We start from the raw sequence: 22929 nt of genomic DNA, 5'->3' as shown, positions 1-22929 counted from the left end.
GACATTAACAGTTCTGAAATCCTATGGAATTGATAAAAAAACTAATAGCTATATTAAAAGATGTTTATCAGAATGCAGTTGCAGCAGTTTGAATAGGTGATGATTTGGGGAAATGGTTTAGAACAAGCAGAGGTACTAGACAGGGGGACCCATTATCACCAAGCATTTTCATCGCACATTTAGAAAGAGCAATGGACAAACTGAAGGAAGATGCAAAAGGAATATCTGTACACAGAATGAGAATTAACAATCTGAGATTTGCAGATGGCATTATTATTATTGAAGAAGACGAAAGAAAACTACATAAACACTGAAACTGTTAAATGAGGAAGGGAAGAGATTTGGACTTGTTATGAACTTGGAAAAAACAAAGACAATGGTATTTGGTGAGAAGATGAAACAAAAGGTACAAGTGAATGGAATTGATATAGAAAATGTAGAACAATTCACATATTTGGGAAGTAAAATGACATATGATTTGGACTGTAAAAAAGAAATAAAGATCAGGATTGCAAAGGGAAGAACAAATCTGAAGACCATGGATAACATCTGGAAAAGTAAAGTGATCAGCCTGCAAACAAAACTAAAAGTACTGGAAGCATGCATCTTTAGCAGTGTATGTACTGTATGGATCTGAAACATGGGTAATAAGGAATCAAGAAAAAGAATTTTGGCATTTGAAAGAGCTTGTTACAGGAAGATTCTAATAGGATGGGTACAGAAAATCACAAATGAAGAGCTCTATCAGAAGATACAACCAAAAGAGAATCTAATGCAGAAGATTATAAAATATAAGCTGCAACTATTTGGACACATCTGTAGAATGAGTGAGGACTGAAAGATAAAGACATTTATGTTTGGTTTTTTGGATGGTTTAAACAGAAGAGGTATTCCATACAGAGAATGGATAGATGATATAAAGGACTGGTGTGGAATGGGTGTACAGAAACTGCAACACTGTGCACTGGACAAAGAAAGGTGGAAGAAGATAGCGAAGGAGGCATCGGACACCAACGGGCAGTGAGCCCATGGTTTGTGATGATGAGATCCATGTGTGTTCATGAGCCAAACTGGCTCACGAACACACACATTTGGCTGTTCTGAGGGATGAAAAACCAGAGTTTCCAGGTGAAAAAAACACTCTACCTCCATATGATACTGGTTAGTCACCTGTCGAAAGAGACCAGATAAAGGTTCTTCACATCATTGATGGTAATCGAACCCAGATCTTTCCGACCAAAGGGCTTCGTCTATACCAACTGAGCTACAGAGGCTCATAGAAGCTAATGATTTCACATTAACTGCCTCAGCATCCCATAATGCAAATGTGTATAATACTATATATTATGGAAAGGGCCACTGCCCAGACTAGTTCAACCTTTATTAAGATCTCATCAGAGCAAATCCGACACAAAAGAGACACCAAGCTTGAAGTAATGCGGAAGTCATATATATCCTATATACAAGTAGTGTAAAGGTGTCACACTTTACTATTATTAAAATACTCTGGATTAGAGCAAGTTCTAGAAAGTTTTTCCCACAATTTGCTTTCTAAAACAAAAAAGAGCTTCTATATGCAAGTCGCCAAATCATGAAGAAACTTCACGTGCAAACTTTGTTTGCTTATATTTAGATAATCAATTAAAGAAGAATATAATTTCTTATTTTTAATTTATAACCAAGTGAAAAAAAACTTTCTACCACATAATTTCTGTTTCAAGTTCTCTAGAAACTCTCACTTCAAGAGTCTAAGCAATAATTTCAGCTCTAATTTCATATAATGACCACCACCACCACCAATACCGTGTTTGTTTTAATTATCCGTTAGTAATCTCTAGTAAAATAGATAACACGACTCTAGCTTTGATGTAGTAGGATTTCCCCTACCACGGGGTTAGACCAGTAGTGTCAATGATCAATTTAGTGTTACTTCAGCATACTACGTGTACTGTAATGTAGGTTGTCTCTTTTTTGTATATGAGTAATTACTTGTACCCCAATAAAAATTGATTTATTATACAGATGTTTCATCTTATGTATTGTAAGACAACAGTGTGAGCAGAGAACAACAATAAGGAATTTGAATAAAAGAAACAGTAGAGCACATTACATTGGAATACCTCTATATATACAGTCATGTATCCATTGGTTACAAACTACTGGGTTGAAAATAAAATTAAATTGCATAATTTTGAGTTAAAAAAAAAAACTTTGCAATACAGTTTATTTAATACAATTAAGGATGACAATTTCCCACACTTTAGGAATGGCGTAGCAGTCATTACAACTGAGGTTAGGTCAATGAAGTAGAGCTTCAGCACTTTCCTTGTATAAATGTTCATGTTAATACATGGATTTATGTAATAGTTTGATGTTTTCCCATTGGTTCCTGTGGCTGGTATTTTCAATTTCATATTAAGTTCAAACTAGAAAAATAATCATCAGAAGGAATCTAGATGTACACATCCAACCAACAGAAACAAGATGGATCCATTTCTACATTGATAATCAACTTTTACAATTTACTATATCCATAGTACATTAGCCCACCATCCATCACCATAGATCTCTTAAACAAAAAACAGCCTTATTAAATGGAATATAATTCAAGAGTAACACAGAAAATAATGAACAACTCTCCTACACAGCATCCACGACAAGAATATGTCCACAAGACTCCTACTCCTATACCATACATAAAGACATCTCTGAATGAGTGGCAAAAATTATGAGACAATATACAGTCACTGCTACCATAAACAAATTCATAATCAGTTATCTTCTCCAAAAGACAAACTTACCACTGATGCTACCTGGTGTACATAACCACGTTCATACATGCTTGTCTTACTACGGACAAACAGGAAGATCTATCAACAAACATATCTCTGATTATCAAGACCACATTTCGCCCATCAAAACTCACAAATCTGACCTAGTACCACACAGGATTGAAAACACCAGCCAGAGGATTATTATTATTATTATTATTCAGGCATCCATGGAGTCAAAGGACTCATTGTGGGAGGTAACTCCTAGGAAACACAAAGTCTATCATACCACTCCTTAAACTCATTGACCATTCTCACTCTTACCACTCTATCAGACAATGCATTCCATGGTTCAACCACCCTCCATGCAAAGAAACCACTCCTCACCCTCTTGCTCACAGTTTCCTTTCGTAACTTCCAGAGATGGCCACTTATCATCATTCCTTCCCGCTGTTCAACCAAGCGAAAGAATCCCCAGTGTCAAAAACAGTTTAAAAGTCTCAATCATATCTCCTTCTTCTATCCACCAAACTCTGCAGTCAACATTCCCTCAGCCGATCCTCATAACTAACATTGTACAGTCCTGAAACCATCTTTGTTATCCACCTTTGTACCCTTTCCACAGTTAATTTATCAGCTTCAAATCCTAGAGACCAAATCTGAGAACAATAGTCTAAGTGTGATCTGATCAGGGTCTTATACAAAGGAATGATAACTCTTATCTCTGCAGGTCTGCATACTTCTCATTATTGTTACATTCACCACCTTTGCAATATGTCCCCTAAATTTCAGGTTTCTATCAATCATCAACCCGAGATCTCTTGTCTCCCCTACTTCCTCCAGTATAGCTCCTCCAACAGAGTATGCAGCATCCCATTGATGCGTCCCAAACCTAAAACTCATCTGTCTAGCTTATTCCAATCCTCTTGCAGTGCTACCACATCTGCACTATTACTAATAACACTTCCCAGCTTCACATCATCCCCAACAACAATTGAATATCCCCCTGCAATCCACTGACAATGTCATTGATATAAAGGCTAAACAATATAGTTCCCAGTACTGAGCCCAGTGGGACCCCACTTGTAACCCTCTGCCTTCCTAAAACTGTCCCACCATACACAACTCTCTGATACCTATGGGAGTAAGGAATTGCATTTTATGCAGTTATGAAGGGATAACTACCTGAGACAGCATGTAATGGAATATACTAGGGGTTCGAGAGTGCTTGACACAGTAATTGCATCTGAAAATTTGACTGTAATGAATATGACCATGTCCACCAATTCGTGAGAATGATCATAATGTCTTGACCTGGGAGATGGCTAAATGTGTGGAATTTTCAATATAGAAAGGGTACATGCGGAATTACTGGGCTGGTAAGTATGACAAACTTAGGAGATTGCTTGGATCAGTGCCATGGCATGTAAAACTGCAAGGGCTGGAGGTTGCTAGTGCATGGGAAGCGGTAAAGGAGTGTTTGAAGGAGGTAATGGCTGACTGTATACCTAGAGTCCAGATAGTAAATCAAGTAGGGGTTAAATGGATGAATAACACCATTAAGCTTGAGCTGCAAAAAAAGAAACAACTGTGGAGGGAATTTAAGCAGATAGGTGACCTGCAGGCCCATGAACAGTACAAAGCACAGGCCAGAAAGGTAATGAGTGTGGTAAAAAAAGCAAAAGCGGATTATGAAAGGAAATTAGCCATGCAAGCTAAAGAGAATCCCAAACAGTTTTTTCGATATGCTGCAAGTAAAAGAAAAAATGTATACGGCAGAATGATTTTAAGGAATGCCGATGGTAGGGAGGTAACTGAATCAGTTGATATAGTAAAATTACTGAGCAAGCACTTTGCAAGTGTATATCATCCAGGAGGTGATATTGCAGGAATGAAGGAACCAATAGCTTATATGGGAATTGAGGTTAAAACGAAATGGAGGTGAATAGTATATTACAAAACCTTAATGTGAATACATCTGTAGGATTGGATGGTATACCAGCTCTGGTTTTACATGACGCAACTAAAGAATTGTCAAAGCCCTTGATCATTTTGTTTGAGTTTTGGGTCCGAGTTAGTCCCGAGGGGGTGGAAAGAGGGGAAAATAGTTTCACTGCATAAAGGAGGTTCCAAGACTGCTGTTGCAAATTACCGACCAATCAGCATATCAGGAGTTGTCAAGTTTTTGGAGAAAGTAGTCAAGAGAAAAATACAAGAAATGGATAGATGAAAATGGGATGCTGTATAGGGGACAGCATGGTTTTGCGAAGGATTGCTCATTCCTCACTAACTTGCATACGTTTTATAACACAGTGACGGTTGAACTGGTTAAATGTAATGGGTATACAGTGATACTGCTGGACCTTGCTAAGGCCTTTGACAGGATACCACATGGAATTCTAATCAGTAAACTGCAGCATATGGGGATGGATATAGGGTTGGTGAGATGGATAGGAGGGTGGTTGATGGAGAGATATTAGAGAGTAGTTTATTCAGGGGTAGAGTCCAAAAGACGACCTGTGATTAGTGGTGCGCCACAGGGTTCTGTTCTTGGACCACTACTATTTAATTTGTTCATTAACAATATAGGAAAGGATCTGAAGGGAACTGTTCATTTGTTTGCTGATGATGCAAAGTTGGGTAGAGCAATAGTGAATGCATAATGTCAAAATTTTGCAGGATGATTTGGATAGATTGGAGGACTGGGCTAAGGAGAATGGATGTCAATTTAATGTGGCAAAGTGTAAGGTTATGCATTTTTGGGTGAAAAGATTAGCAGCAGTATACCGCATTGGCGGAATGCTCCAGGAGATTGATGAGGCCAGGGATTTGGGAGTGTTGGTGGATAGGGAGTTGAAGTTTAGGGGGCACATTGCAAAAGTGGCTAAATTAGCTCATCAAATCACTTAGTTACTGAAGAATACTTTGATAAGTAGAGACAAGCAAGTTATTGTTCCTCAGTATCGAGCCTTGATAAGACCCCATCTTGACTACTGTGTCCAGATTTGGTCAACTAGGTTCCTTCTTGATGGGGAGGAGGTGCAGAGGATCCAGAGGCGAGTGACTAAAATTATAGCAGGTCTATGGAATGAACCTTATGAGAACAGGATGAAGATTTGTGGGTTGCAGAAATTGTTTGATAGGCAGAAAAGGGGTGATATGATTGAGACATTCAATTTACTGAAGGGTTTCTATACAATTAATTCAGAGGATATTTTTGAGAACAGGACTGGTGGTGGGAGGACTAGGGGCCATCCATGGAAACTGGGCAAGAGTGTGGTTAGCAAGGGTGTCAGAACTAGGTTTTTTACTTGGAGAGTGGTGAATGAGTGGAATAAGTTGCCAGAGTCTGTTGTGGGTGCCATTACTGTGAATGAGTTTAACGGAAAATATGATGGATACTGTGTGGATGGTGAGTAGTTGTTTAGGGCCTCCCTCGATGAGTCTAAGGACTCCTTGGAGTTGCCCGTAATAACAATAATACCTATCAGACAGCCAATCCTGAATCCAGTTGATCAGCCTGACATCCAAACCCATGCTGCAACTTAAATATCAGCTTATCATGTGGCACCCTGTCAAATGCCTTTGCTACATCCAAGAAAATGGAAGTATATGCCTTTCTCTCATCTACTGCTTTTGTAACTTTATTATAAAAGGCTAGCATATTACTAAAACAAGAGTGCCCTTTCACAAATACATGTTGACTCTCACAGATAACATTACCCTCATCTGCCCAATGCTGCATACGGTCCTGTCAATTGGGCCACACTCTCCTCTTGCGCCTCTAAACCTTGAACCTGCCCTATCCCTCTAGTATTTAAATTTACTCCTCCAGGATGAAATACTCCAATAAAGTGTTCATTGAGCAATTCCATTATGTCCTCTACATCAGTCACTCTATTCCCATTTTTATCTGACAATGTCATTCTTCCACAATCATTTCTCCTCCTACTGTCCACATAGCTAAACAATTCCCTAGGATTTTCTTTGGATCTTAGGGCCAATCTCTTCTCATATTTCAGTTTCACCTTCCTTACCATACCAGTCACTCTCCTGGTCTGTGTCTTATATTTTTCATGCATCTGCTCTTCACCTGTCTCCTTATATCTCTTCCATAGCCTCTTTTTCACACGCAGTTCCTGTTTAATATTTGTTTGTCATCCGCTTTACACCAAATTGTGTCTTCTTCACTTGTGGAATACAGCTTACTATTGCTGCTAACAAATATTATTATTATTTTTATTCAGGCCTCCATGGAGTCAAAAGACTCATCGTGGGAGGTCCTTCCTAAGAAACACAAAGTTTATCAAGACTCATCGAGGGAAGGTCCCCCCCCTAAGAAACACAAAGTCTATCATACCACTCCTTGAACTCATTGACCGTTCTCGCTCTCACCACTCAATCAGGCAATGCATTCCATGTTCAACTACCCTCCATGCAAAGAAACCACTCCTCACCTCTTGCTCACAGTTTCCTTTCGTAACTTCCAGGGATGGCCTCTTGTCATATTCCTTCACAATTTCCCAAGCACTAATCATATCCTGGCCTTCCAATTCTTCCCTTCATGAAACTTCCTCAAGTTGAGGTCTAAGACTATTATAATCACCTGCCTTATAATTCCACATACGTTCCCGTCTCTTTGATACTCCTGCATGTCTATTCCAATGGGAAAATAGAGAACTGTTATATAGATACAAGGAAATTGCTGAAGCTCTACATCATTCACCTAATGTCAATTGTAACGACTGCTTCACCATTTCTAAAGTGAGGGAAATTGTCATCTTTAATTGTATTAAATAACCTGCACTCTCATGTTCAACTCAAAATTATCCAATTTAATTTTATTTTCAGCCCAATAATTTGTAACCAATGAACACGACTGTGTGTGTGTGTGTGTGTGTGTGTGTGTGTGTGTGTGTGTGTGTATACACCAAGAAATTTTATATACTTGGTTTTAATCCTTTTCCCAAGTAAGCAAAACAAAATTTTGTGCATGAAATATATTCACAGCTAAGCTTTGTATATAGAGGCTAATGACTTCATATCACTTGCCTTAGTATGTATCCCATAATGCATTTCATTATACACCCCCCTTTCAGGCGTGTATAATGAAATGCATAATGGGAAGGAGAATGTGACGAGAGACCTGAAGAGACTTCAGTAAAGGTCGAAACCAATCGGGGTAGTGGCCCTTTCCATTATGCATTGCATTATACATGCCTGAAAGGGGGGGGGGTTGCATTATGGGATACATACTAAGGCAAGTGATATTAAGTCATTAGCCTCTATATACAAGTAGCTCAGATGTGAATATATTTCATGAGCAAAACTTTGTTTTGCTTACTTGGGAAAGGATTAAAACCAAGTATATAAAATTTCTTGGTATCTTTAACGTATATTATACCAAAAATTTTCTCTCTCTCTCTCTCTCTCTATATATATATATAATATACAAGAAGTGATAGATGCAATACCAAAGCAAGATTTATGGCTACTTATCGGAGATTGGAATGCAAAAGTGAGAGAAACTGAGGAACAAGGAATAACAGGTTATTTTGGTTTAGGTATTCATAACACTGCAGGGAAGAGACTAGTTGAGTTTTGTGCAGAGAATTCTTTTTTATTGCTAATACCTGCTTTAAACAGCACAAATGAAGATTGTACACATGGATATCACCTGATGGACAATAAAGAAATAAAATTGACTATATACCTGGACAAAGAAGAAGGAGAAGTGCAATTCAGTCTGCCAAGACCTTTCCAGGTGCAGACTGTGGAACAGACCATGAATTATTAGTGGCTACGATACATGTGAAATTACAGAAACTGAAGACAACACAAATGTCAATCAGATATGATCTTGGAAACATACCAGCTGAATACAATATTAGTATACAGAACAGATTCAACACACTCAATTTGTGTGAAAGAGAACCAAATGAACTATGGGAAAAGAAGATATAATTAAAACAGAAGCAAAGAAGAATATTCCAACAGTTTGTAAGAAGAAGTTTAAATGGTTGTCAGAAGATGCCATCAAAACTGCTCAGGAAAGGAAGAAAATGAAGGCCACATGAAATTTGCATGAAATACAGCAATTGAATGCAGAGTTTCAACGACAAGCCAGAAGAGACAAGGAAAATACTTTAACTAGGAATGCCAACAAATAGAAGACCAAAACAAGAAAGGAAAAACACGAGATCTTTTCAAAAAGATCAGGGAACTGACAGGGAAGTTTAGTGCCAAGGTGACAATATTGAAAAGTAAACACAAAGGATATCTTACAGAAGCTGCAGACATCAAAGATAGATGGAAAGAGTATACAGAAACCCTTTACAGAAAGGACTCCAAAATTACTGAGAATTTGAAGAGTAGGATTATACATAGGAGCCAGTACCACTGGAGAATGAAGTGAGTTGGGCTCTGCAACAGCTATCACGTATGAAAGCACTAGGAGGGGATGGAATACCTATTGAGCTGCTCAAAGTCCTGGGAGAAGAGGCAGCTAAAATTTTAACAGTTCTATGTCAGTGAATTTGGATCACAACTACATGGCCTAGGGAATGGAAAAAAATCAGTTTATATACCTTTATTGACGAAAGGCAATCCAAGAGAGAGTGCAAAAATTACAGAACTATAGCACTGATTTCTCATGCAAGTAAAGTCTTTCTTAAGATCATTCAGAAAAAGACTGGAACCATTCATGAAGATTGAAATACCAGATGAACAGGCAGGATTTCGAAAAGGCAGAGGAACAAGAGAACAGATCGTTAATGTCAGATGGATAATAGAAAGAGCAAAGGAATATCAAAAGAATGTCTACCTTTGTTTCCTTGACTATAGTAAGGCTTTTGACTCTGTAGATCATGTGAAACTGTGGAATGTGTTAAGAACAATGGGAGCATTTCATTAAGCTTTTGAGGAATCTTTATTATGAACAAGACGCTACTGTCCGAACAGATCTTGGAGAAACTGAGTATTTCACAATAGGTAAAGGGATCCAACAAGGATGTATTTTATCTCCGTGTCTGTTTAACTTGTACAGCGAATACATTTTAAGAATGGCAGGGCTGGAGGAGTCTTCTGTTGGAATTAAAATTGGTGGAAGAAATATTAATAATTTGAGGTGTGCAGATGATACCACCTTGCTAGCAGAATGCAAAGAAGATTTGGAGGAACTTATTATGAAAGTTAAAGAAGAAAGTGCTAAATATGGTCTTAAACTTAACCTCAAAAAGACAAAAGTTATGGCAACATGTGAACTTAATGATTTTGAAGTAGATGGGAAGAAAATGGAAGTAGTTATCAATTTTGTGTTCCTAGGATCCCGAATTGATAAAGTTGGTTATTGTACTGAAGAAGATTACTACTTGGAAAGAAAGGACAAATTTAAGCAAGATTTTAGTCTCCCAACAAAAATCAGAATCATGAAAGCAACAGTATTCCTTGTGGTACTGTATGGATGTGAAAGTTGGACCCTAAGAAAGAGTGAAGGAAGGAAGATAGATGCATTTGAATTATGGGTTCAGAGATGCTTACTAAGAATACCATGGACTGCAAAGCAAACCAATAAATCAGTGATAGACAGAATAAAGCCAGATCATTCCCTCGAAGCTATGATCATCAAGCAAAAATTGTCATACTTTGGATTTTATTATGCGAGCAAATGACAGTCTGGAGAAGATGATGATGCTTGCTAAAGTTGATGGAAACAAGAGAAGAGGAAGACCAAGAAATAGATGGGTGGATGGAGTTAAGAAACTGGAATGCGCTTGGAAATTCTGAAAGATATGGCCAGGGACAGATTTGAATGGAGAGTATATGTTCATAGAATCACCAGGAGTTGAAAATGACTCGATGGAACTAACAACAACATATATATATATATATATTTTATTTTTTCAGAATTCATTTTTACTCGGTTGGAATATTATGAAAAAGTATTAGTCATTAAAGGTTTTTCACACACACACACACACACATATATATATATATATATTGCATCATCTTTAGACTTGAACTACGTTCAGGTGCAAACTTAACTGTTTGCTTACTTGGGATTAGGAGTAAAATAACCAAGTTTACAAAATTACTTGGTAACCCTAATATACAATAGTATTATTATTTTGACACCTCCAGGGAGTCCAAAGACTCATCTAGGGAGAGTGTGCCGACAGCATCAAACGATTGGTCCCCTTCCAACTACTAACCGCACTCAAACTTACTTCACTGAGCCATTAGTAGTAGAGACTCTACCGATCGACCAACCTTCGCCGGCTTTTTTACCTTATTCCCAAGGTAAAAAAACTTATTTACACACACACACACACCACACACACACATATATATATATATATATATATATAGGATTCCAATGTAAAGCATGCACTCTGTTTCTTTTATTCAAATTCCTTATTGTTGTTTTCTGTCCATACTGATGATATCTTATTATATGTAAGATGAAATATCTGTATAATAAATCAATTTTATCATGCTAGCTGTCTTCATAATTTTATTATAATTAATGCTTATCACTGTATAACTATGTAAGAAAAGCAAAAATTATTTTCAAATTGTAAGGGTGTTCACAATAATGCAACTAAAATTATTAGTAATCAGAATAAAAAATAGATACAGCAACCTGATCAATTACAGTGGATGAGAATTGTAATTTTTAGCAATAACATGGACATTTTTTCTAAACCAAAGTATGCTATTAATAAAATTATACTTGCTTCTCACTATATTTTAAACTTAGGTGTTACTGTAATACCAATCGGCATCAAATTCCTAATATATGTATATACCTCAATAGTGTACAGGGATATGTTGACACTAAATGATTAAGTTTGCATTATTACTAGCTTTCTGTTAACAATTTTCTTCAAAATTAATCTGTTATTTGTCAGGTCTCCAATTTCTACCTTCTAAGGGGAACTTTTAACTGCATCGGTCTGCCTAGATCATGGTTGTTCTGTAGGTCTTTTTGCTATTATCAAACATCTGTTTTGCTAACCTTTCCATTCCCAGCCTGTTTAAGCAACTATATATTACCTTAGAATGGTTCTGCTCACACATTCTTGAATATTAAGAATGTTAAGTTCCTTTCTAATATCTTCATTTTTAATATAATTCTGCCATTGATGCTATCTATTCATCCCCTTAATTTTTCTCCGAACTTGCATGTCTGCCATCTAGTCTTTGATTGACTGTTCTATTTCTAATATAACTCTCAGATCGATAAGTTAAAACTGATTTAAACACCGACCACTTGTATAGGGTTTTGGTTAATTTTTCTCTTATTTCAGAAAAATTCATTCAACTAATCTCTCACCATATGCTTTGTTTATTCTGTTGTCTATTTCCAAATTTATTTTCCCTTTTCACTAAAAATCGTGCCAATACAGTTGAAATATTTTACTTGTAATATACATCTGTCGATTGTAGTAGTGTTGCATGGTTGGAGTATTAAGTACGGGAGACTGTGGGTTGTAGTGGAGTAGTGTTGTCCCTTACAATGAATCCTTAGACTCCTTGGAGGTGTAATGTAATAAGTTTTCCACTGAGGATATTGATGTGTCCAATGTTTTATTTTTATTTTAATTACTGTTTTGCATGCCAAATATATTACAACAGTTATTTAATTTAGTTAAGGAATCTAGACTTGTAGAGGATTTATTAAAGAGTATAACATCAACATAAAGTAGAGCTGAGATTAACATCTCCAGTTTTGAAATCAGGTTTAATGGCACTTTTCTTCATAACGTGGTCCAGATAGATGATAAATAACAGTGCAGATTACGTGAGTCCTTCTCATTTATTTAGAATTCTGATTTAGAATAAAAGTATAGATCACACATTTCTGTGTATAGATTTAATTTAGCATTTTCAACAGCTTTTCTCTTAGCACCTTGTTGCATACTTTTTCCCAAATGCAGATGTTATATTCTTTTGATTTCTCAATTGTCATAAAGTGAAAATTTGATCCTGACAGCCCCTATTTCACCTGACCCAGTTGGTTCTTCTCCAAGTTTCTCTTCATGATTTTTTTTTAGCCTCTTCTTAAAGTATGCTTGCATAAATCTTACCTGGCACACTCAGCAGGAAAATTCCTCTGTAATTCTAATATTCAGTTTCATTTCCGTAAATTAAAGATACCAAGAAATTATATACTTGGTTTAATCCTTTATTCAAGTGTAAGCAAACAAAGTTTGCACCTGAAGTATTTTCAGGAGTGAGGCAACTTGTGGTATAGGTGGTATGACTTCACATCACTTGCCTTAATATCCCATATCCCATAATGCAAAACACATCTCCTTGTAGACATGTATAATGCTATGCATTATGGGAAGGGTCACTACCCAGACCGGTTTTGACCTTTATTGAGGTGTCTTCAGTGGGAGCAAGACCCAGAGGTGATACTAAGGTTGATGTAATGCAAAAGTCATATTTTCATATATGAGTTGCCAAAAGGTGTCACACCTTATTATTAAATTACTCTGGATTAGAGAAAGGTCGTTGGAAGTTTTTCACTTTGTTATACTATAAATTAATGATACCAAGAAATTATATACTTGGTTTAATCCTTTATTCAAGTGTAAGCCAACAAAGTTTGCACCTGAAGTATTTTCGGGACTCAGGCAACTCGACTGTTGCTGTTACTTCCCATATGAGATATGAGCGGCTCTGCTCAGCGGTGGGGTGGGCCTGCCACTGGGTAGAACCAACACTGAGAGTTCTTCTCAGTGATGGGGTGAGCCTGTTGCTGCGTGGAACAAAGCTGAGTAAAAAGATCCTTCGAGTCACTCATTGTTGGGTGATCTGGGGGATCACAAGTTTTTGTAGCTGTAACTCCGCACACATAATGCAGGGAAACCAGTCTGAGTAGTGACCCTTCCCATAATGCATAGCATTATACATGTCTGCAAGGAGATGTGTTTTGCATTATGGGATACTAATGCAAGTGATGTGAAGTCATATCTGCTTTACCACGAGTTGCCCCAGTCCTGAAAATACTTCAGGTGCAAACTTTGTTTGCTTACACTTGGATAAAGGATTAAACCAAGTATATAATTTCTTGGTATCTTTAATTTATAGTATAACTGAGTGAAAAAACTTCGAACAGTTTCATTTCCCATAGGTATGAAACCTCTACTCCAATCATCCAGATTCGATCTTCTGATCAGGCTGTGTTAATTATGACAGTGTAGTCATTGTAAAAGTTTTATAACTCCATATTGGAGAATTTCTGGTTGAATATTATTTACTTCAGCTGTCTTTCCTCATTTTAGGTTTCTGATGGATTTTTCTACCTCAAGTATTGATGTGCACTCCTCACTACATTCTTCTTCAATATTTTTCCCACTGTTCCATCGTGCTTGTTTCCTCTGATAATCTTTCAATGTAATTATTCCAGACCTCAACATATATCTTCATTTCAGTTTTCATGTCATTTTTATCATCTCAGGTTCCTTTTATATTTCTTTCTTCCATTTCTCAGCTTTTTTTTCAATAACTTCCAGAACATTTTGCTACCTTCATTATATTTATCAGTGGCATTGCATGCCCTTTTTAGATTGATGTGCTGTCAATGTGGCTTATGCAACCCACTGTACAAAATTCACATCAGTTTGACTGTGTGATTGCATTTTTATTGATGTATAAAAGTTTTAAGAGTGCATAGTGCATCAGCGCTCATCTTAATTGGTCCAATGCAATTAATTGTAAGATAACTTTTAATACTTTAATTTATCAATTAACAGAATTTTAAATATGAAAAGCATAAAGGTCAAATGAACATTGGCTATGCTTCATGCATGCCATTTATGTGAGAAGCACAAAGGGTTTACTCTTTGTGGTGAGATTAGATGTTACCTTAGTGGACCACTTAGAAAACAATGGCACTGCCCAAGCATCTATATATTCGCTTTCTATTAGTCCATTTTGATAAGGTTTCAACCAGCCTGACAGCTGTTTCAAATTGGTTGGTTCTCCTCAGAGACTAAGCAAAAACTCTCATTCAATACTAAGGAACTTGAAATTTGGAGAGTTGTATTTTTAGTAAGCAAACTCTTGGTCGGTGCATAAAAGTATTTACTAAAATAAAGAGCTGAAGGGCTTATGAGAAAGGATCACCCTCAATAAAGGTCGAAATTGGTCTGGGTAGTGACCCTTCCCATAATGCATAGCATTATACATGTCCATAAGGATATGTGCTTTGCATTATGGGATACTAAGGCAAGTGATGTGAAATCATTAGCTTCAATATATGAGTTGCCCTGAACTGGAAATACTTCAGGTGCAAACTTTGTTTGCTTACACTTGGGTAAAGGATTAAACCAAGAATATAATTTCTTGGCATCTTTGATTTATAGTTATTAACAGTTACCAGGCTCTGCAGAATGTAATTGCATTATAAAATCTAAGAACAACTCCTTAATTTCTGATGCAAATTAAAAAAAAAAATACTCTGCATGTTGAATTCATAAAATTGATAAGACAGTATCAAATCTCTCATTAAATATTCTTATTCTCTGGTGCATCAATCTGAAGACTGGTTGGAGTAGCAATGCTACTTTACCAGAAATAGTGATTATAGAATATGGTAGTTTCCCATTGCTTTCCTTACCCAACAGTAAGCATTTATGTCTGTGGATAGTGTATTCACAGGCTGCGTTGGTTTTTTTGAAGGATGAAAAACCAGAGTTTTCAGGAGGGGGGAAAACCTTCCACATCTGTATGAGGCTGGCTAACTCACCTTTGAATGAAAAGGCCTGATAAATGTTCTTCACATCATAGATGGGATTTGAACTTGGGTCTTTCCAACCAAAGGCTCTGTCGAACCACCTGATCTATGGAGGTTCCCAATAAATAGTATAAAAAAAAATACTGCAATTTTTTGTTAACGGAAGTGTATTTGTATTGCATTACTATAACTGCATTAGTGTAATGCTAATAATCTTGAATTTGTATTTAATTTTACATATTAATAAAAGAAATTATATGCATGAGTATGAATAATATTTATTATTCATACTCATGCATATGTCATAAAACTCTTTATGAAATTTTTCATTATACACTATTTTAATAATCCTTCAAAATTATTTTAAAATAATCCTATAAATTGTGGAAAGCAAAACAAAATTTGATCCATGTGTACCTTAGAACATTTTATTTGGCTCAGCATTAAAAAAAAAGGTTGTCTACTCATGAGTTAGACCTTTCTACACAAAGATATAGTATAATTTCATTCTTATGATTTCTGTACAACAAAAATTAAGTTCTGAAGCAAACAAGTTTTTAGATTAACCTTGTGGAGGTCGTGGCTGATTTGAGAGATAGCAACAAATTGTTTAATATAAATATTCTTACACAAATCCAGTGTATATCTTGGAGATCATGAGTAGCTGCGCATGCACAAAATACCAGTGATATTCCACACTGTTTATGCGGTCAGTTTTGGTTTAACACGCGTTATCTAAAGGTGTGTGATATTTCCTAGTAAATTGTATCAGAGAGATACCGCGACCTCTGATGTCAGTACAGTATTGGTTGAGTTTTTTTTTTTTTTTTTTTTCCAATAATTTCTAGATTGTAACTGAAAATAAATAAACCATCATGTATTATATTTGCAGTGTTTTTTTTTTTTAAAGTTTTATCGCATTTTAGCATATACTAGTAATGAACATATCTCTCAGATACATGCGAACAACGCTGCAATTTTTTCGACCATGACCTCCTCAGGGTTAAAAACACAAAAGTTCTTGATCTCAGAAGATTCCTTTGGTAGATCTAAAACTCTCTCACCATATAATTTTATTTGAACTGTTTGTTCAAATTTCAGGCTGCTTAATGGTCATTTCATTGGTTATAGTGATGTTACATGCAAAAATGAGGGAAACAATTTCATTAAATGACTTGGTGGTAAATGTATAAGTAGATTATGCTCATAATCACAGATCTTATAGCAAAGAAGGTTTAGATAGGAGGAAGTGTTTTTATTTCTAGTGTTCGAGTCTTGCATGTAGGTTCATGTAATGTTGGTAGAAACTTCTTGTTGCCTCAAATCTCTTTTTTCAAATGTTAAACGTAAACAGTAAACCTTGGATGGTGTCTATAATTTATGTTGATCCACAAATTTCATACAAAAGTATGCATAATATGCATTTTTGATGAAATCTGTAAGATTTGGTCAACTCCTGTTTTTCACTATGAAGTTATCACATATTATTATTATTATTTGTCACCTTCAGGGAGTCCAAAGACTCATCGAGGGAGGGCACCTACTCTACATCTCAGTCTCCACCACTCACAATCCACCAACTGACCGCAACTACACCAACGCCATCTACCGCCGACCACTACCACTAGTATTTCCACAGAAAATCACAAACATCCATGTCCACAGCAGAATTCGAACCTGCAGCCTTTTGGCTGGAGAGCAGATACGCTAACCACTTGGCCAGCCAGGCTGGCATATGCAACAAAATATGTGTGTATGGATTTACAAAGCACTTGATGACAATGCATAACTGTACATTAAATACCCAAAATAGCAGAGGTAAGAATGTGGTCATTCCATTATAGATATAAACACACACACACGTTCATAGAAATTGCATCACCTGCTGTAACCATGTTTTTTTGGTAAATAAATTTGAATGCCTTTTTGAAAAGGGATAACAACACAATAATTGTCACAAATAATGAAGAAGGTAATATAACTAGAGTAATTATTTGGACAATACATCAGGTGTTAACTAATAAATATTTATTAAACCTACTAGTTTCACCAAACTTTAGCTGTTGGCATCTTCAGGGTACAAGCACTTAGGTTAAAAAAACATTACACAAATATGAATAACTGTAAAATTCTAACGATTATAGTTACAAACTAAAATAGCATTGAACGTGAATAATACATGTATTGCATGTACATGATCACTAGTTGTTGCTAAGGAACGTTCTGTAGTTTGCATTGAAGTTCATTTCCTGTGTGTTAAGAGATCTAATTAGGGTTTTCCATATCTCTGGGAGTATTAAACCCTGGTTCCTGTTAAGGTTATCAACAGAGCGAGCAACTGTAGCTGCCTCTTTAAACATTCGAGTGTGGTAGTCTTCTTCTATGTAAGGGAACAGCTTTTTTCCCACTCAATGACATGGTTAGTTATAGACAAATGAGATGACAGGCCTGATGTCTTGTCTGTTGTTTTTGACGTAATCAATGTGCTCTATAATTAACTATTTTTATAACTTCTATTTTCTATAACTAACTATGTCATTGAGTGGGAAAAAAGCTGTTCCCCTTATATAGAAGACTACCACTCCCAAATGTTTAAAGAAGCAGCTACAGTTGCTTGCTCTGTTGATAACCTTAACAGGAACCAGGGTTTAATACTCCCAGAGATATGGAAAATCCTAATTAGATCTCTTAACACACAGGAAACGAACTTCAATGCAAACTACAGAACGTCCCTTAGCAACAACTAGTTAATCACGTACGCGCAATACGTGTATCACTCACGTTCAATGCTATTTTAGTTTGTAACTGTAATCGTTAGAATTTTATAGTTATTCATATTTGTGTAATGTTTTTTAACCTAATTGCTTGTACCCTGAAGATGCCAACAGCTAAAGTTTGGTGAAACTAGTAGGTTTAATAAATATTTATTAGTTAACACTTGATCTATTGTCCAAATAATTACTCTAGTTAGTTGATCAAGAAAATAAACATTCATTATGAAGTTAATATAACATTTTTATTTTTGATTAATATTTGGCTCTTTTTAGCACAAGATGTGACATAATTAGGAAATGAAAACAAGCTTGACAAATATTTCAAAATGGAGTGGACAATGATATTTTCACTGGAAAAACAAATACCAGTATCAAAATTTAGTTCAACTACTCTTGCCTTTAGTACAGCTTAGCATTGCTGCCCTGCCAATGAATGTATCTAGTAATTGATAAAATCAATTTCCTGATGAATAACACCTGTCAATTCATGATTTCATACTCTTATAATGGTTCTTGGAGCTACCAAAATGTTTTTGGCTTCTTCCTGTGCATTTCAGTCTCCATTTAGTACCACAAATTCTCAATAGGCTTGAGTTCTGGACTGTTTTTCTTGGCCATGGTAATTGCTGAATCAAGTGTTCATTGAGCCACTTATTAACCTGCAACAAAAATGAAAGCTTTTTTAAGTACTAAAATCAATTTGTATGGTACATTTTATGGTTATAAAAGCATTACTTACACTTTTTTGCCCTATGACAAGGAGCAGAGTTATCAGGATGCAGTCAGGTCATCACTACACTAAAGTAGTCTCACTGATAGTTGGCAGCAATTCTTCTTCTAAAATTTTCTGGTACACTTGTGTATCCACTGAACCTTTTGTGAAATGCAAACGACCAACACCATGATATGGCGTGCAGCCTCAGATCATCTGACTGGCTGAGAATTGGACTCAGCCAGTCAGATGATTTGAAGAGGATCAGGAGGAAAAATTCAACTCTGATTTTTCTGGTTAACACCAGAAAAATCAGAGTTGAATTTTCCCCCCTGATCCTCTTCAAACTGTCTGTCTGCCATCGATGTCCTGCAGGTTAAATTTTTTCCCATCAGAAAAAAATCACTCTTTTCCACTGATCCATTTGGTATGCTCTTTACACCAATTTAACTGAGCTAATATCATTTTTTGGTTAACAAAGGCTTCTTTTTAGAGCATCTGCCTATCAGTCCCTGTCAAATGAATCTTCTCATGACAGAGCATGCCACAACTCCCATTTGTTCTTCCCAGATGACCCACTGCAATTTTTGAGGCAGAGCTGCTTTAGAACTCGATCTTGGAAAAGCGTATTGAGTGGCTTTCTTCCTATCCTATTCTTCCTTTCAGCAGATCTGGTTTCTTTCACTTTTGACAGCAGCTGAACCACAGTAGAATGACTATAGGACACCCTTTTAGCTATTTCACAAGAGGAATAGCCTTCTCTATTCAAAGCTTGAATCACACTTTTTCTGTGAGGTGTTAACTGCACATAACCAGCCATAGCAATCCCAGCATGAAAAAGCAAAAAGTAGTTATTGTTGTTTATTTATAGCATAAATAAATTCTGACATAATAGCAGCAACTACATCATGCATATTTTACATCATACAGAATGATAGATGATGCAATGCAATGAAATATCTAATGATAAATAAATGAAAATGACCATTTAACTACTAAAAACTATATTTGTATGGTGATGTGGTTTCTATGAACATGACTGTGTACACACACACACGTGTGTGTGTGTGTGTGTGTGTGTGTGTGTATATATATAGAGAGAGAGAGGTTCATTAGACCATACCAGAAATAACATAATTGGAATCAATTAAGTGACTGCCTCAATTAAATGTAGTTGGAAATTAAGAGTTCAAAAGGTGCATGTACATAAGACAAAATAAGTTTAGACAAGTTTTTTTCCTTTATTGCATAGCAATGTTGCTGACTTACAGATAAACTTAAACAACTGACTTTCATTAAAGTAAAATATCTGCCATAAAAGTAATTTCATTTATGTATATATTAAACATGCATGCAGTTCTTAGTCATTAATGACATTGTAGCAATTGATCAAGTGTAGCCTGTCGCTTTTTTTTTTTTTTTGATTGACTGTAATTAAACAAAATCAGTGCAGTTACTTACTGCAGATATAATTGCCTTCCTGGATGAAATAGTTATTATCCAGTAATAAATTTTCCAGTATCATGGATAGTCACTCGTTCAAATTTGAGAGGATCATCCTCATCACTGTTTCTTCTAATGTCCTCTGATGCCTGATATAATTTCCTACTCAAAATTTCATTTTCATTACAATATTGAAAATGACCATCAATGGATGCAATCGCTTCATAGCTTAAGATGTGGTTCACGTCTAATGAAATGTCATTTTCATTATTGGACATAATTGCATTGCTTGTAGAAGATTAACTTTTGCACTGACCACCTTAGTAACTGTAAAGAACAGTAAAATTCTTCTTGATTTTTGTTTTAATTCCATGTCTCAACTCACAAGCCAATTCTTAAAAAATATTCAGATACTGTCCATGCATTTTAATTTGCATGGTGCTGAACTAGTTCTTTTTCAATAACTAACAGCTTTCATTTTAGTTCTTCACATATTTGAAGAGCATAGCACTTACACAATCTACTGCTTTCAATGATCCAAACATTGTGGCTGGTTTCTAACACAGGGACCATCCGATGTGGCACAATAAAAGAACCCATTTTGTTAGTATTGCAGGTGTCATTAGTACTCAATTTATGAATCAAGATTACATAATTTTTTTTAAGAGTGCATTGTGTCCCAAATAAACAAAGCAAAATCTTATATATTCTCATTTTGTTCTTCCAGACTTGTCCAATAAAAACAGCTGCCCTGATTAACCAGAATCTACTGTGTATGCACACCTTGATCAGCCCAAATCTGAAGTGCTGTATACAGATCTGGCTTCCTGAAATTTGAGGGGATGAGGGAACTTTAGAAAAGGTATGATAAAGGCAGAGATTAGGGCTTTGATGGTTGGCTAGAAGGAGAGAGAGAGAGTGGTGAAATGCAATCTGCAAAATGCATAAACAGGGTAGGAGAACCAATGTGATTAATTAATCACATTGGGCCTCCATACACACTGGGTAAGAGGACCAATGTGAATTGTTAACTTACAATGTGTTCACATGTAAGTTAACAGGTGATTATCAAAAAACACAGAAGATTTTTCAAAGAAGAGAACAAAGTAAAGGGAACAAGAAGTGAGAAGTAAATTTTTTGCATGGGAGTATCCTCTCTATGGAGAGTTATTTTAATAATTTTCTTCAAGTATTATGTTATTTTAAATCAATTTTTGATCTGTTTATTTTCAACATGAACAATGCTCTATTTATTGAGCAGAAATTAACACATGCAATTTACAGACAAAAATACTAGCTGTGGTAGTGGTGGGCAGTAGATGGTGCTGATGTAGATGATTGGCAGTAGAGGATCGGTGGAGACAGAGTTGTACAATAGGTGTCCTTCTGCGATGAGTCTTCGGACTCCTTGGAGGTGTCACGAATAATAATAATAAAAATTCCTGTGTTAGAGCAATTACTTTACTTAAAACTAAGATACAAAAGAACCTGATGTTTCAACTTTTACATCAAAGTCATTATCGGGAATACATACGTATTCACTGAAGCACAAGCTACTTCATAATACACTTTACAGCATAACTGCTCTGTTAACCACTGAGGGAAAATTTTGCTCTTTCTCACTTAGAGGATCAACAGTTACAGGAGTTATGCTGTAGCTTACTAAAGTGTACCATGGGTAGTTTGTGTTTCAGTGTATATATATATATATATAGTAACTACCATTTATCCAACAATACTGGGAAGCCAATTTGTCATTCTGATAATTGAAAGGTCAAATAAATAAAGTACAATTACATGGTGCTGTACCAGAAGTCAGACAACATGCAAGAATTTTTAATTGAAGGGTCATCGCTTTGAAGGTCGAATAAACAGTAAATTACCATACATGTATTCCTGATGATGACCTCCATATAAAGATCAAAATGTTGAGGAATATTTTAATTTAGTTTTAAGCAAATTGCTTACCATATTTTACCTTAGTCTTAATTGTTCTTACAGATAAACTTAAACAACTGACTTTCATTAAAGTAAAATATTTGCCATAAAAGTAATATCGTATTAAATGCTGACCACCATGTAACTATAAAGAACATTACCTCTAGTTGACATTCTGTCCACTGGGAAATTTTCCAGTGATAACAAGGAACAAATGGACAAGGTTTATGCTGAATTAGATGTTCTTCAGGACATGGTTGCCCTTCATCACTGTGAGACTGAATTATATATCGAGATCTGGTCATTTGTTCTGTTTGGAGAATTGAAATAATTTTAGTCATATTCTTTGAGAGCATTAGATATACATCACAAATAAACCTAATAAATTATAGGGTTTAAGAAAATATGCAAATATAGAAGATATAATGCAACTTAAAGGGAATTTCAAAATGTCAGCTTTATCTGAAAATTGCAATTTGTGATAATCTTCCAAATGATAATTCCTCAAAAAAAACATTTTTAATCAAAATATATTACTATTACTAT

At 35.8% G+C, this 22929-nt stretch overlaps 1 protein-coding gene across 6 annotated transcripts in view; it reads right to left on the bottom strand.

Moving 5' to 3' along the window:
* Positions 1-22929, bottom strand: part of LOC150093608 (thrombospondin type-1 domain-containing protein 7B-like) — a 950748-nt gene that overhangs the window by 341520 nt on the left and 586299 nt on the right. For all 6 annotated transcript variants that reach the window (XM_090412735.1, XM_090412734.1, XM_090412733.1 and 3 more), the window contains exon 21: positions 22545-22693. In XM_090412735.1, coding sequence (XP_090268861.1) covers positions 22545-22693 — 149 coding nt within the window. The remainder of the gene's footprint in view (positions 1-22544; positions 22694-22929) is intronic.

The sequence above is a fragment of the Typopeltis vanoorti genome, chromosome 23, assembly GCF_054136105.1.
Source record: "Typopeltis vanoorti isolate ZY-2024b chromosome 23, IOZ_Tvanoo_1.0, whole genome shotgun sequence".
Classification (NCBI taxonomy): Eukaryota; Metazoa; Arthropoda; class Arachnida; order Uropygi; family Thelyphonidae; genus Typopeltis; species Typopeltis vanoorti.
Note: the sequence above shows the minus strand (reverse complement) of the source record. Positions and strands in the feature narration are given on the sequence as shown.